This window comes from Corvus cornix, chromosome Z (assembly GCF_000738735.6).
Source record: "Corvus cornix cornix isolate S_Up_H32 chromosome Z, ASM73873v5, whole genome shotgun sequence".
Lineage (NCBI taxonomy): Eukaryota > Metazoa > Chordata > Aves > Passeriformes > Corvidae > Corvus > Corvus cornix.
The window spans coordinates 66801008-66814943 of record NC_046357.1 but is presented as its reverse complement, the minus strand read 5'-3'; the positions used below and the strand labels follow the sequence as shown (position 1 = coordinate 66814943).

The window sequence follows — 13936 nt, the reverse complement described above, 5'->3', positions numbered from 1 at the left end:
TAGTCTGTGTTTGAAAGAGCAAGCCTATGTACAATCCATGAGTTCTAACCCGCCTTTCCTTTAAAAGCTTACTGAAGTGTAACAGCTGGAGAATGTGTTTTAGTCATAGGTAGGTGGAAGTGTCATACATTTGCAATCAACTATTTTTTCATTTATGAAATCAGAAAATTTTCGGTCGGGAGGGGCTTTTGAAGAGCTTTTGTCTGACCTCTGCTAAAAGCAGGGTTACCTTCAAAGCAAGATTACTTTGCTTCAGGCCTTCAGTCAACTTTTGAAAATCTCCCAAATATACCACAGTTTCACTATGCAACATCTCCCAGTGGTTGACCACCTCACTCTCAACTTTCCTCATTTACCAGATGATCCTTGATTGCAACTTCTAACCTCTTGTGTTCCTCTGAGAAAAAATTTAATCCACCTTCACTGTAGCTTCTCTCAATTTTGTTGCCAAATAGTAAAGAGAGATTCACCACTTAGACCCCTTTCCTCCACACTAAACAAGATCAGATCCTTTTGCTTCTTCTTGTATTCTGTGTATTCCACTCCTCTTGTCACATTACTAGTCCTCTACTAAATTTGCCTGAATTTGTTAATCTCTTTTCAGGTGGCTCCACAACAAGACAATATGTGGGCTCACTGTGTTGAGAATGGAAAATAATCACTCCTCTCTGCTTACTGGTCACATTTGCCAATGCAGCTGCAAGGCAGTGCTTCCCCATGTCGACTTGCTTCCTACTAAAAGCCACACATCCTTCTGCAGAGCTGTTTGCTACCCAGCATTTCAGTGACTAGCCTGTACCAGTGATTTGAGTTGTTCTGTCCCAAGTAAAGGACTTGTATTTGTCATCAATGCAAGGAAGGTGTTTGGTGAATATAAAGTTGTTGAAAATGATCATTGTAAAACCAGAATCAAATTAAGTAGCAAGGATCTGGCAAGCCAGTGCTTCTGTAAACTAAGAAGTGGAAATATTCAGTGGTCATTTGGTATTCTTAGCAGAGCTTATAAGCACGTTGCACCAGCTACCAAACCTCAGGAGAGCACTTCTTCTTGTGTAAAGAGAAAGAACTGTCTGGATTAGAATTACGCTGGTTATGTTTGGTACAATTTAAAACAGATTAGGCATGGGAAGCACTGTTATCAGAACAGCTAATGTGCAAGTTAGTAATCAATGCAGAATTGGTAGGCTGTTGTCGCAGACTGAGAACTTCTTCTGCCCAAAAGACTTAGTTATGCCTATGATACTTTTCTTTCTACAAATACTACACAAAATTTTATTATTAAATCCAGAAATAACAGAAAGAACCTGTATATCAAGGTATTATTTGACACTAAATGTGGGGTTTCAGAAAATAATTTAGTTTTCAAGGTAAGCTGTTTGTTGTTATTCATATTCACAAAACTTGCATTATCAGTCCAGTGATTTGCCACAATACTTGCAGTTTTTAGATGGAAGAAACTGTTTGTATGACTGACTCATCAGCTAAGAATGTCTTTTACATATAAAAATTATTTCTAGTGTATTGTCTATGAACCTGTATCAAAGCCTTGATTAACACATAGGTTAGTGCAATGGTAAGACAGAACAGAGTAGAAGACTATTCACCCTCAAGAAATCATTTGGTCTTAACTTCGTACAGAGGATCGTATAGGGATTCCAAACAGACCAGGGTGACTATTAGAAATCACTAAGGAACAATTGGCCCCCGTAAAGGATGGCAATCAGTGAATAAGAGTGCTTAATCAGTTTTCAGGTTTTGTTGGTACACATGCAAAAGATAAAAATAAAATGTTTAAAGTTAATCACTAATCCTGAGATGTTTAGACAATTTTTTCTAGTATTGAGGCGGATGGGCCTCTGAGCAACCTGATCTAGTTGAAGACATCACTGTTCATTGTAGGGGGGTTGGATTGCATGATGTTTAAAAGGTCCCTTCCAACTCAAACTATTCTATGATTCTGTGATAAAGTACAAAAAAAGGATGGAGGTGTCTGAAAAATGTGCCAGCTGATGCTGTGAAGAATGGCCTCATGGACCAGCTGAGCAGGAGTCAGCCTGTATGTACTGCTAACAGTGGTGACAGCAGTGCAGCTGACAAGGGTCCTGCACAAGGGTGAGCACTTACAGGTCCCATGGGAGAACCAGTGACAGGACAGTCAGGAGTGGCGTGGAATTCGGAACAGATAGAGCTGGGAAAGACTAGCTTTTCCTAGCTTAGGAAAAACAATGTTTCAGTATTTCAGATACAGAGATGCTGAGGAAAGAAAAGGCCGTACTATAAACTTTACAGGAAAAAAAACCCAAAACAATTAAGAACAATCTGAATGCAAAGACCAATCTGAATGCAAAGACAGAGAAAAATTAGGAAGAAAAGTATACCCAAATCACAGCCCAGAAAATTAACTTAAAATCAGTCTGTTTCTGATGGGTAAAACCAAAGAGAGAAGATGCATGCAGGAAAAGAGTTAAAACAGCATCTCTAGACCTGAGCCTACAACCTGTCTCATGAGAATACAGCCTTGCCTCATCAGTGTCAGAACCCAAGAAGTCACTATGAATCCACTTACATGCAGGAGCTGGCAAGTACACCCAAGTCATGTATACAGCAGGGACACCTTTTTCTCATGCTTAGTGACATGTCACTATAATCTGGGAGAATTTAAGCTATTCAACTTCCCTTTTCTTAAGAAAATCACTTACTTGAGATGAAAAAATGTTTTATTATTTAATTCAAAAGACAACTTGAAACTAGTTCATGACATCATCACACTCGTTATATGACTTTATGGGCTCTGAAATGTTGCTGGTGATCAATAAAGTGATCTCAAGCTCATTCAAGGGTCAATAGGGAAGGATTTTGGGAAATTGTCTTTGTGAAAGTGAATTTAAAAAAAAAAAATGCAACAGGGAGACTCAATGAATATCGTCACATGTTTTTAATTAGCTCATGTTCCCTAGTAAATGATCATGGCACGATGTATGAGAAATCAGTTTTACAACCAGATCAATGAATACTTTTTCAAAGACAAAATAAGATGTTCGTAGTATGTATCTTAACAGTCTAGAAAATTGCCTGAATAATAAATACTGTGTATGTGTACTAATTTTACCTTATAACTCTTAGCATTAGTCCTATGACTTTAATATTCTAACAACATTAGAACCTTCTGGATTATGGGATTCTAATAATGAAAAAAAGAATTATGCCAGTCTGGAAGACCCCAGTTAGGATGTACTTATAAAGTGAAATCACAAGCACAAAATAATTGAAATGCACAGCTGTGAGGGCCCTGTTATGACAACATAAAAATGCTTTCAGTAAGCGTTCACTGCTACAATTAATATTTTTTAGTACTGGAATTAAGGTTATGCTCTCTGCAAGCAGTATACCTACTTTGTTTGTAAGCAATATGTACATTGGTATACTGATGACTTGCAGCTTATGATATATTTCTAGTAGCAATGAGTAAGAAATATTTTTTTTTGGTGAAATTATTGGTAAAACAGTCACGTGTTGCAATGCCTTCAATACACACTGGGAAAGAAATTGCTTATCTCTGTTCTTTCGTGCTTTTGTCTGTTAATCTTTTAGTACATAATTATTTGTTTGTTAATACCACAACACAGAGGCTAGTTTTATATTATTGCAAAAGGAAGATACAATTTCTATATTTTAGGCATGAGAATACATTAGTAGCACAGCTGAATTTTCCAGATCTGTTACCTTAATTTTTTCAACAAGCATCATTTATACACAACACACACATTCATACTTGTAACTATGAGGTATTTAACAGCTTCTGTACTGAATTTTAGCTAAATATTTACGGAGTTATTCCAATACATCTCAAGGCAATATCATAAGAACTCCAGTGACAGAGAAATCCTCAACCTTATTGACATGGGTCAGAGGCCAGAAGCCGATTATGAATACTCATGGCCCCTACTGCTATGGGGACAATATTCCCCGCTCCCAGTTCCAGACACCTCCATGATCCTTAATGCAGTTGTTTAAGTAGAATACTATTTGTAGAAAATACAATGCAATATGAATTAATTGCAGAGGGATTTGGTGGTTACCCTTATGTTTTATTGTCCTGGAGGACACAGACAACTTTGAGTGCTCCATTTGTCAAGAAATGTGCATGTGGTAAAACAAACAGGTTTATCAAAAATTAAAAACTAGGGTTGAGATAAGTAATTTTTGTTCCAGCAATGTAAAAATTAGAAAAATTAGAAAAAAAAATAAAAATTGAGGCGTAGATTTTAAGGATGTCCTCAAAATCATGTTAAAAAAACCAAGTTGGGAATTCACTACTTTTCAAAGATGCATTGTATGTTATTATCTGCACTGACTCATTGACATTTATCTAGTGATACAGGTTTGCATTGGTTTTGTTTCTCATCTTTCTTTAAGAAGTAGACCTGAAAGCTCACAGGTCCAAGCATGACACATACAATGTTGGCGTTTTGTGTAAACAAGCAGTACAAAACAGATTCTTTGCATTCAGCATCTTTAACCATAAAAACTTTAATAATGTATTTCCCTCCATTTTAAGTTTAATCACTGCACTGTACATATATAGGCAGAGTACTTCTTACAAGAAATGATCAAATGGCAAGGAATGACTCAAAGGACACAGTCATCCGGGAATTCCTCACCTGTTTCCACTCATGATCCTGTCACCCGGAGGGAGGCTTAGAGATATAACTGGGGGAGACTGCAGTCCACTGTACTGAAACCCAGAGAGCCAAACTGCTGGTATCAATATGTCAGGAAATTGAGCTAAGCTAAAATGAGATCTGTTGCAACAGAACCATGTGCTGCAAAGACGCAGGGTACAAGCAGAACATCTGCTAGAAAACACAGGCTTCTAAATATCTTATAAGGAGTCCTCCTTTTCTGTAATAGTCTCCAGGCCCAAGTCATTATCTGCAAACATACATTCCATTTCCTGCTCTGTTACAATTGCCCAGGCTTCTACCTCTCCTCTTCCTTGGGGAACCATTTCTATACCTTTTCTTCACAGCCCTGCCCCATGAGAACCTTGTTTTTCCTGCTGTGCCCAGGCATGTCCAGGGAAGACAAGCATGGACCTGATTGCAGAACTGCTGCTGCTCTCACTAAGCCACACAAGGCTGGCTCAGACTGCCTGTTTCCCATACCATAGGAGGGAACAGGCAAGGGGGTGAGACATGGCCCATCCCCATCAACAGAATGGACACACAAAGCACACCCCAGGCTCTTGTTCATTCTTTTGTCTCCCTGAAGCTAAGTAAACATTATTTTCTTTGGATGCTAGAGAGCAGTCATTGGTATAAAAAGACTAAAGACAAAAAGAGTGAAAGGTTATATTATACAGCATTTTCACTGGAAATTTTTGCATTTTCCAGATTGAATTTCATATCACCATTGGAAAGGCTCACATGCAATGTGAAAGTGTTGCTGGACAGTTGTATCATCTGCTCTTTATTACACCTATATAATTTCAGCAGGACTCCAGTTCTCCATTTGTGGGCTGGTTTTGTGGTTTTGCTTTGTTTTTAGATTAGTTCGTCTGGACATCTACTCTTGTATATGAGAACAAAATTTGTCCCTCTCCTCTTAAGTTTTACTGTGGAGTCTTTCTCTTTAGTGATTTATTTACCGACTAAGAAAACAGTCACCTAAAAAATAAAATTACAGTATCCATTAAATTCTTTACTAATGTTAATCAATGTTAATTACCATTAATATTAAAACAATTTGTGGATTTCTTGTTTATATTCAAGACGGACATATTTTTATATAAGCTTCTATGTTGACAAATACACATTTAGGCTTACTGTAAGCAAATATCTTAATAGCAAAAAGACAGAATGAAGACTTTACTTACCAAGCCATCCTGATCCAGAATTGGGTATACACATATCTGTTTCAGCACTGGGCAACACAAATCCAACCACAAACACTTCAACCCCATCAGCCATTAGGGCCATTCCCAACACAAAGAAGAGGGCCCACTGGAAACGACCATGGCCACATTCTTGTATTATCAATTCATATTGCTGTGCTAGCTCTTCTTCATCAGCTTTCCTCTCGGTTTCCAGTTCATGACGATCCTTGTATTCATCACGCATAGACTGACCTAAGGCCACCATGTCATCTTTACCCTGCCCCATGCTGGGGATTCCCTGATACTCCCCTTCATAAATTTCATCATCTTCATCATGTCCTTCAGTTGCTTCACTTGATCCTTCATCATCATTAGCTTCTACACCATAATTTCCTCCTTGGCCATAGTAATCATCGTCATCTTCCTCATCCTGGAATCGATTGTAGGACCTCTGCGTGTAGCCATCCTGGGCTTTGTCAACTGCTTTATTCACTTTCTTCACTGCTTGCCTCTTCACCTCTTTAGCAATATCTTTGGCCCCTTTCACTAGCGAAGTCCTATCTTTGTATGTGTCCTCCATCCTGTATCCAAGAAGGACTGCTGTTAACCTGCAAATGCACCTGCCAAATATTGTTTGGAATGTCTATTGCGTGTTGGACATCAGTGGAAAAAGCCCAGGTACAAGTGAAATTGTAATATTCAACCTGCAAAATATAAGAGAAAAGAAGTTTATACTTCACTATTTTTAGATGTCTCTTCACACTGATACAGAATCATCCCAATCTTTAATTAAGCACTGGACATCAGAACACAGGATTTTGAATATAAAAACCTGTATTTTCTTCAAAGATACAAATATCACAGGTTACAAGGAAAATATGCTGAAGATAAATTTATTATCTCTTTCAGTTTTCAGAATTCAATTTTTTACTCTCTAGTCTCAGATACCAGGTTTTATTCTGAAAGAAACCAAGTAACTCCATGTATCATACATCATATTGACTGTGTCCGCAGTGTCCGTTCCCATTTGAACTCCCTGTTTTGTAAGAAAGGGCTACACATACTAATTTTCTCTCAATGAGTTACCATGAAATATCTCTCCAGCCTGCTACTTAACACAAATCCTGCAGGAAGTTAATATTCCTCCAATCTGTATGAGTGTCTCGAAGCTGACTGAATTTGGCCAATGCGTTCACAGTACATTCACACTGAGTCTTAGCAATATGAAATCCCACCCTAAAAAATTCAGTGCAGGGAGCTGTGTGCGTGGAAGTGGTGGGACTTCCACACTCTGGAGATTCCCAATACCAAAGTCATGGACAGACACATTTCTTTCTTTGCTATCTATACTGACAGTAGCAGAATGGAGCACCTGTGTATTATCAGCTAATGCATCTCAGGGTGTGTTAGTTCCCTAATAATAGCTCCCTAGCATGAGTTCCCACTAATCAAGCTGCATGTAGGCACCAAGACATTTCACCCCAGTCCTCCTCGCTGCTCCCCTGCTGTATCTCTCTGTCTTGTGCACCTCAAGGTAACAAATGCAGACACAATGAGTCAAGAGCAGTTTGCTTATTAGACTGAAGACTAACCATTCCCTTCTTCTCTGCGCAATTTTCAGGCATATTTGCAAAGCAATTTTATCACCATACATTTGCACTCTCACTAGGAGCAGGAGAAAGAAATGGCAGCAGCGTGCAAGCACACAGAAGGAAGAAATGCAGGATCATTCTTTGGCAACAGTCCATAGTTAGAACAGCTAAAATCAATTACAAAACTGCACCATTACTCATGTGTCTAAAGTTAAGTGAGTGTGTGTGTGTGTGTGTGTGAATCTGGACACTGCAACAGACTGTAGAAGCCTCCCCTCTGGGAGAAAGCAGGCTAAAATTTCTGTATCAGTGCTTCTAAGAAAACACTGCCTGCTTCCTGCTTGGGGAAAAGGTTATTTTTAACCATGATCATTTTAATGATCTATTTTCCATCATTACCTCAGAAAAATGCAGTAACACAAATAAGGAGGCTGTGAGATATGATGCAGGAGTAAAAATGGGTGGAAATTTCTGAAGTTAATCCTATTACCCTTTCTAAAGCAGTGTGAACTGCCCTCAGAGCTTCATGGGAGAAGACCAGCGAATTGCTTTGAGAAGTTGTCCTTTATTTATTCTATTGCATATACTGTCTCCAGAAGTATACTCCAGACATGAGTTTTAGGACTGATAGTGTTTTGAGAGATAGGAAAAATTACAGACTGCATTAGATAAACAAAGGATGTGATTTTGACACAAGAAAATGAAGCCTCCAATCATATAGACATGACTTTAGAAGCTAAAATATATTTCCCTAGCTTTTTAAAAATAGAAATTTACCTATAGTAGAAAACGTCTTTATTTTTAGTATCTTCCTTGAGATTAATTTCATACACTTTGAATGTTTCTCAGAGAAATCAGATGTGATGGCACTATTCAACTATTAATGGGAACTGAAGCATTTACTGGAAGAGAAATGCAGCCTTAAAAAAGCCATGATGTAATATTTATGACTGCAAACTGTAGCCTGAGTTTAGGTACGTGGTGATCCTTTTAAGTAGGTCATCCTGGTGAATGTTTTATGCCAAGGCAGTTTCTCTAATTCACTTTTCAGTTTTCAAGGTGCTCCTTAGAAGTTATCCCTTATGTGCTGAATTAGGTATCTGATCCTTACCTGTGTGTGGCTACAGTATCTACTAGCTGTTGGTGAACATGCAGTGCATCAAAACATTCACTGGATCTGCTGAAGCCTTCTACAAATACTTTCAAAATCTTCATGAACTCCTAACAGGTACTTTTCTGAGTGTTTATGAGTACAATGTGTTACTAGATTTTAGGTAATTTTACAGAGTCCATGCAATCCATTTAACCTAAACACTGAATTCCTCTAATTCTTAGACTCATATTTGTTTATTTTTGTTTTTCCAGTGAGTACAGTCTTCTTTTAAGGATTTTTAGTTGTCAAATTCCCTCTTACTGCAGGGTGTATCTATACAGAGCAAAGAAAGCAGGAGTTTAGGAATACCAAATGAACAAAAAGTCCAAGGGCCAGCACTGATAAAACCATGCTTTGCTCTTCTGTAGAACACCTATCTCATGAGTTCAACAGACTCAAAAAAGACAAATTTGAAAAAGTAACAAAACTTACGCCACATTTTGTGATAAACCAGGTACATCAACAAGGAATTTCACCTGTTCAAACTCATTAAGAGCATAACTCTTCGGGCAAAAAACCTGCACATAGACAGAGCAAAATTTCTGTCTGGGCAGAAATCAGAAATTTCTGTCTATCTTGCCTTAGTTTCCAAGCCAAATGCTTAATTTGAACACTGCTTTTTTAAACAGCTTTGTTTTCTCAATGAACTGAAATCTGTGCCTTAAGGTGATAAGTAGGAAGAGGAATAATTTACAGCCCATGCATGATAGCTTCCAACCCTTTCAATTATGTTGGACTGATTACTACAAGTAAGTAACTGGAAAGTCTGAAAGAGTAAGGATTAATGAGTACCTGAGTAGCATAAAGCAGCAAAAGCAGATATGATCGTCTAGCCATATACTCTTCTTTGTACCAAATGATTCATCCATCATGTTTGCTGGCTTTCACTAAACCAGACACCACATTCCTATTCAATTCCTTCAACTAAAACAAAAACAAAACAAAAAACCAAACCAAAACAAATCCCAGGAAAGTAGTGTTTCTACCAGAAATGGAAATACTACTTCAGGAAAGACCTACAAAAATATTTTTCCAAAACACTCAAAGATGCACACACAAAATAAAAATCAAGTTGTTCTTTTACTCTAATATTTATTCTAATATTTATTCTTTTCATTCTATTACATTCATAAATTTCAGTATATTTAGCATTTTGTCTAAATTGTGCTACATCTGAAATAAAGGTTGAACATCACAAACTAAACCAGTGGAATCCCATAAAGATATAAATCTATGATGAGTTAGAAAACTCATTCCCACAAAGACTGAGATCTTTGCTCAAGCTATGAGAAGACTCACTGGGTATTCCAAACAGTGATGTTAACTATATGCATATCTTGAGATAATAAAGTCTTCAAATAGATCTGGAACTCACACTCAAATGTGCATTTCACATACTCCTGGGAATTTTGTATAGCATCTTTTCTGCTTTTCTCTTGAATCTGTAATTCCTTTCCAAAGGAAAAAAAACCAGTAAAACTCATTCCTAATCAAAGTTGATGTCTTTTTAAATGCATATTTTTCTTGACATTTTAATTCTTTTATTTTTGGTTTTCTGCTGTTTGTGCTGGTTTCTGCACAAACAGGTGGTTTGTGTTTTCCAAGTTTCTGTTGCTAGAAATTGGTCATCATGTGAAGGCATAATCTTTGGTTAGATCATAACTACTTCCAATTTTACTACCTTGATGTGCCAAATGATTTTCTATCCTGGGTTAAATATAGGCACTTGAACTATGTTAATTCACAAGCAGATGATGCTACTGTCTTGCAAGTGTTCTCAGTAATTCAAGAAATAAAACAACACACCCTTGAATTCACTGGGATACCTGCAAACTTCTTCCTCATCTCTTCATGTGCAAAGCCTTTGCTTATTTTTTCCAGGGTAGTACTTACTTCAGTATGACCTAATAAAGGATAGATTCCTCAGTTAAGGGTATTTATTTATAGAGTTATTAATTTATTTAAAATAAATAAGAACTGGCGTCAAAGATGGTGTGAAGCAGATTCATTTTGGGTAATGTTAACAGATTAAAAGATAAGTTTCTGTATTTTTAGTAAATTTTCTTTCTCTTCTGTTGAGAGTCACATACCCATATTCTTCTAGCTCAAGCTGCAGTAGACAGAAATGTGTATAATACTACAAGGCTGCAGTGCCACCACCCGTGGCAGTCTCCAACCCTCTCCGATTTGGATGTTAGTCTCACCACTTGTCCTGTACGAGCATTTGTCACTGCATCCTTTCTGCAGACACAACACACGTACACAAGATGAGCATGGAAATTCATTTATCTAGTACACATCAACGACCCTGAGCTCAGCATAGACAGAGTCTTCATGGTACACTGCCATCTTTTTCTTCCCATTTTACTACTTTCCTTCCTCATTAAACCAGCAGAGATTACTGTTTCTGCACCACATTCTCTACCTGCCCTGTTCCTCTTAAACTATTTAACTGATTTACTTAATTAGAAAAAAACAGGTGGAATTGCTTTTAGCCTGTTTTTACTTGAAATTTGATAAACTTTATCAGAAAAAGGGAACATATTTGCCTGAAACCAAAATGTATGTGGACATCGGCCTATAATAAAAAATGTTATCTTTAACTACCCCTTAGAGCCTCAAAGTAGAACCAAAACCAAATAATTCTAATAATTATTTCCATACAGTGCTTTTGATCTCAGGGCTAATTCTTCCTCACTTACAGCTGGATACATAAGCATGAAACCAGGATCTGCAAAAGCTCTGCTTAAAGCAGTACAAACCAAAAATCTAACAATGAAATCAGACTAAATACACATCTAAGACAAAAGCTATAAACTCTGTCCGTTGAAAATTGGGAAATATTAACTGAATAATCTGTGATAAAAATTCAATAATATTATAAAAATAAATTCTCCAAGGGAGGCTGAGTGGGAAATTGTAGGTGCAAAGTTAGGAGGTGGAACATCCTTCACTTTGTACTTCCACTTTATTAGTCCTCCATGCATTACTTCTATGCTCTAAATACCTTTAAAAGAATATCCTGAAGAAGGGTGATGCCCTTTATGAGCACCATTCCTTTAACATTGACATGGTCATGCCTAATTCATCTCATTCTTACTAGATATACTCAGTCTTCCAAACCCCTTTGATCCACAGTTCCACCTAAGGTCACAGACTGGACTGAAGATTCATCTATGCTCCACCCTCTCTTATTAAGCTTTCTTTTGACCTACAAAAAAGCTTTAATACTGACAGCAAGGGAAGATGTTATCCACTCTCTTGTTGTAATAACAATATCTAATTCCTTAGAATTAGACTTAGTTCAATGCACCCCTAACAGGCTAGACAGTGTTATGAAACTGATAGCCATATCTACTAATTAAATTGTAGCAACAAAACTGTAAAGACTCTGCTATGGAGTGGTCCCTTCCTTCATTTTTTTTAAATCAAAAGCTTACTTTTCTAGGAAAAGGTGATTGAACAAAGCACAGGACATGCTTTGAGATGTCTTGCTGTCTTTCGCACAGTAAACTGTTCACAGAGAATAGCACATACAAAAAAAACTTTATTAATCTGTTGGTTTTAGTTTTGTTTTTGTTTTTTTAAAATCTGACACTTGTTAGTTGTTTTGCCTTACTGCACATTAAATACCAGAGTTTTGATTGCTTTTATCAGTTTTGCAATCAATCTGATCACTATTTGGCTACTTCAAGTTTCTACATGTTTTTACCTGGCAAACACACACACAAAAAAAATCTCATTAAAGACAAACTAGGATCATCTAACTGTCCTTCCAACAGTGTGGTTTTAATTTGTTCTTTGAATACTTGACTATGTTTCCTGTGGACTTCTTAAAAGAGCATTTCCAGGATCTGTGTTGAGTGGTGGCTAACACAAGTTGAACACATAAATTTGTTCAACAAGACTTGACAAAAATCAGACCACAATCCAGTCTGGATGACGTAAACTAAGTCTCATCAGTAAAAGTTAATGAGATTTCACACTGTACCCACATTACCTGAATGACTACCCAAATCTTAGGAAAGTTGAAATTTCATTATTTTTAAAAATTTATTTTTAAACAAACATATTTAAACATATATATGCACTTTTAAGGCTGCCTTAAAAGTAGGGAAAAAAAAACCAAAACATAAAGCCAAGGGCTATCTCTCTTCTCATACCTACTTCTCCTGAAAATTCACTTTCATCATCAGGATATGTGCTTCCTATGTACTTTGTACTTTTCAGATGTCAGAATCACAGTGGAAAGCATCATCCTGCATTTCAATAATGAAGGAACAGAACAAAGCTGTTCGGCAAGCAAGTTTTCATTGCTCAATGTTAGCAATCAAAAAAACCCTCTACCAAAAGCACACCAACTAGCAATTTCTGTCTAATATCTGCCATTGTCGTGTTTGTTGCTGTTCAGAAAGCAGACGTCTTCTCTGAAAGTAAAGGCCCACCAGCAATTATGAATCATTTGAGATCAAAAGAAGGCAGAAAAAATTTCCACTCAAAAGAAGAAGAGAGAAACCAGGGGATAGGTATATAAAAAACCATAATTTAAATGCATCAAGACTGAAGTTCTAAGAACAATAGCCAAGGAGTCCTACCCTGGAAGTAAAATAAGAAAATAATGCACTGTGGAATGTCTCCAGGGAATAAAATCTGCAAATGCAACAGGACAAGCTTCAACCACTAAAGCAGCCATTTCTGAAATTGCTTTGCACAAATCTGTGATGTGCGGGTACTTTGAAACAGCAACTGTACAAATACTAGACTGACAGATGCCACAGAATAACACTGGAGCTTAGGGAAAATTCGGGAAGGTTGAAGGGCATCTTGTAGGGTAAACTGTATTACAGGCTGGAATTACGTGTCTTTCTTTTCTTCTCGAAATAAAAGATGCAAGCATTCTTTATATTTTAGGAGTAAATACAGGGTCACAGTTTCAGATCCCACTGGGAAAAATTTTCTGAAAACATTCAGCTTTTCATTCTGCTGACTTTCTGCTGGGGCACACCATCCCTGCGCCTGCAGAATGAAAGTCTCAAGACTCTTCTCAGTTCTGCCAATTTTGTCTTTATCTGATGCTGGTCTGTGTTGGCCTCCTCATGGGGAATCAGCTGCTGTGGTCAATAAACCCAGGTAAGACAGTAGTGGTTGCTTAGCGTAATGTTAAAAGGTACGTCAACATCCTGTTTTTTCATCCATGCTCCCTTCCAGTCACTTCGCTATTCACTCAAAGCACATATTATTTTTTCTTTATCTTTAACATCTGTTGCATTTTATTGTTTGTAACAGGATATGAAAAGTTGGGGGGAAAAAATCCTT

At 37.2% G+C, this 13936-nt stretch overlaps 1 protein-coding gene across 1 annotated transcript in view; it reads right to left on the bottom strand.

The window, feature by feature from the left end:
• SV2C (synaptic vesicle glycoprotein 2C) overlaps positions 1 to 13936 on the bottom strand; it is a 116125-nt gene that overhangs the window by 79258 nt on the left and 22931 nt on the right. The window contains exon 2 of the mRNA XM_010392761.4: positions 5876 to 6579. Within this exon, the coding sequence (XP_010391063.1) occupies positions 5876 to 6455 (580 nt within the window). The 5' untranslated portion in view covers positions 6456 to 6579. The remainder of the gene's footprint in view (positions 1 to 5875; positions 6580 to 13936) is intronic.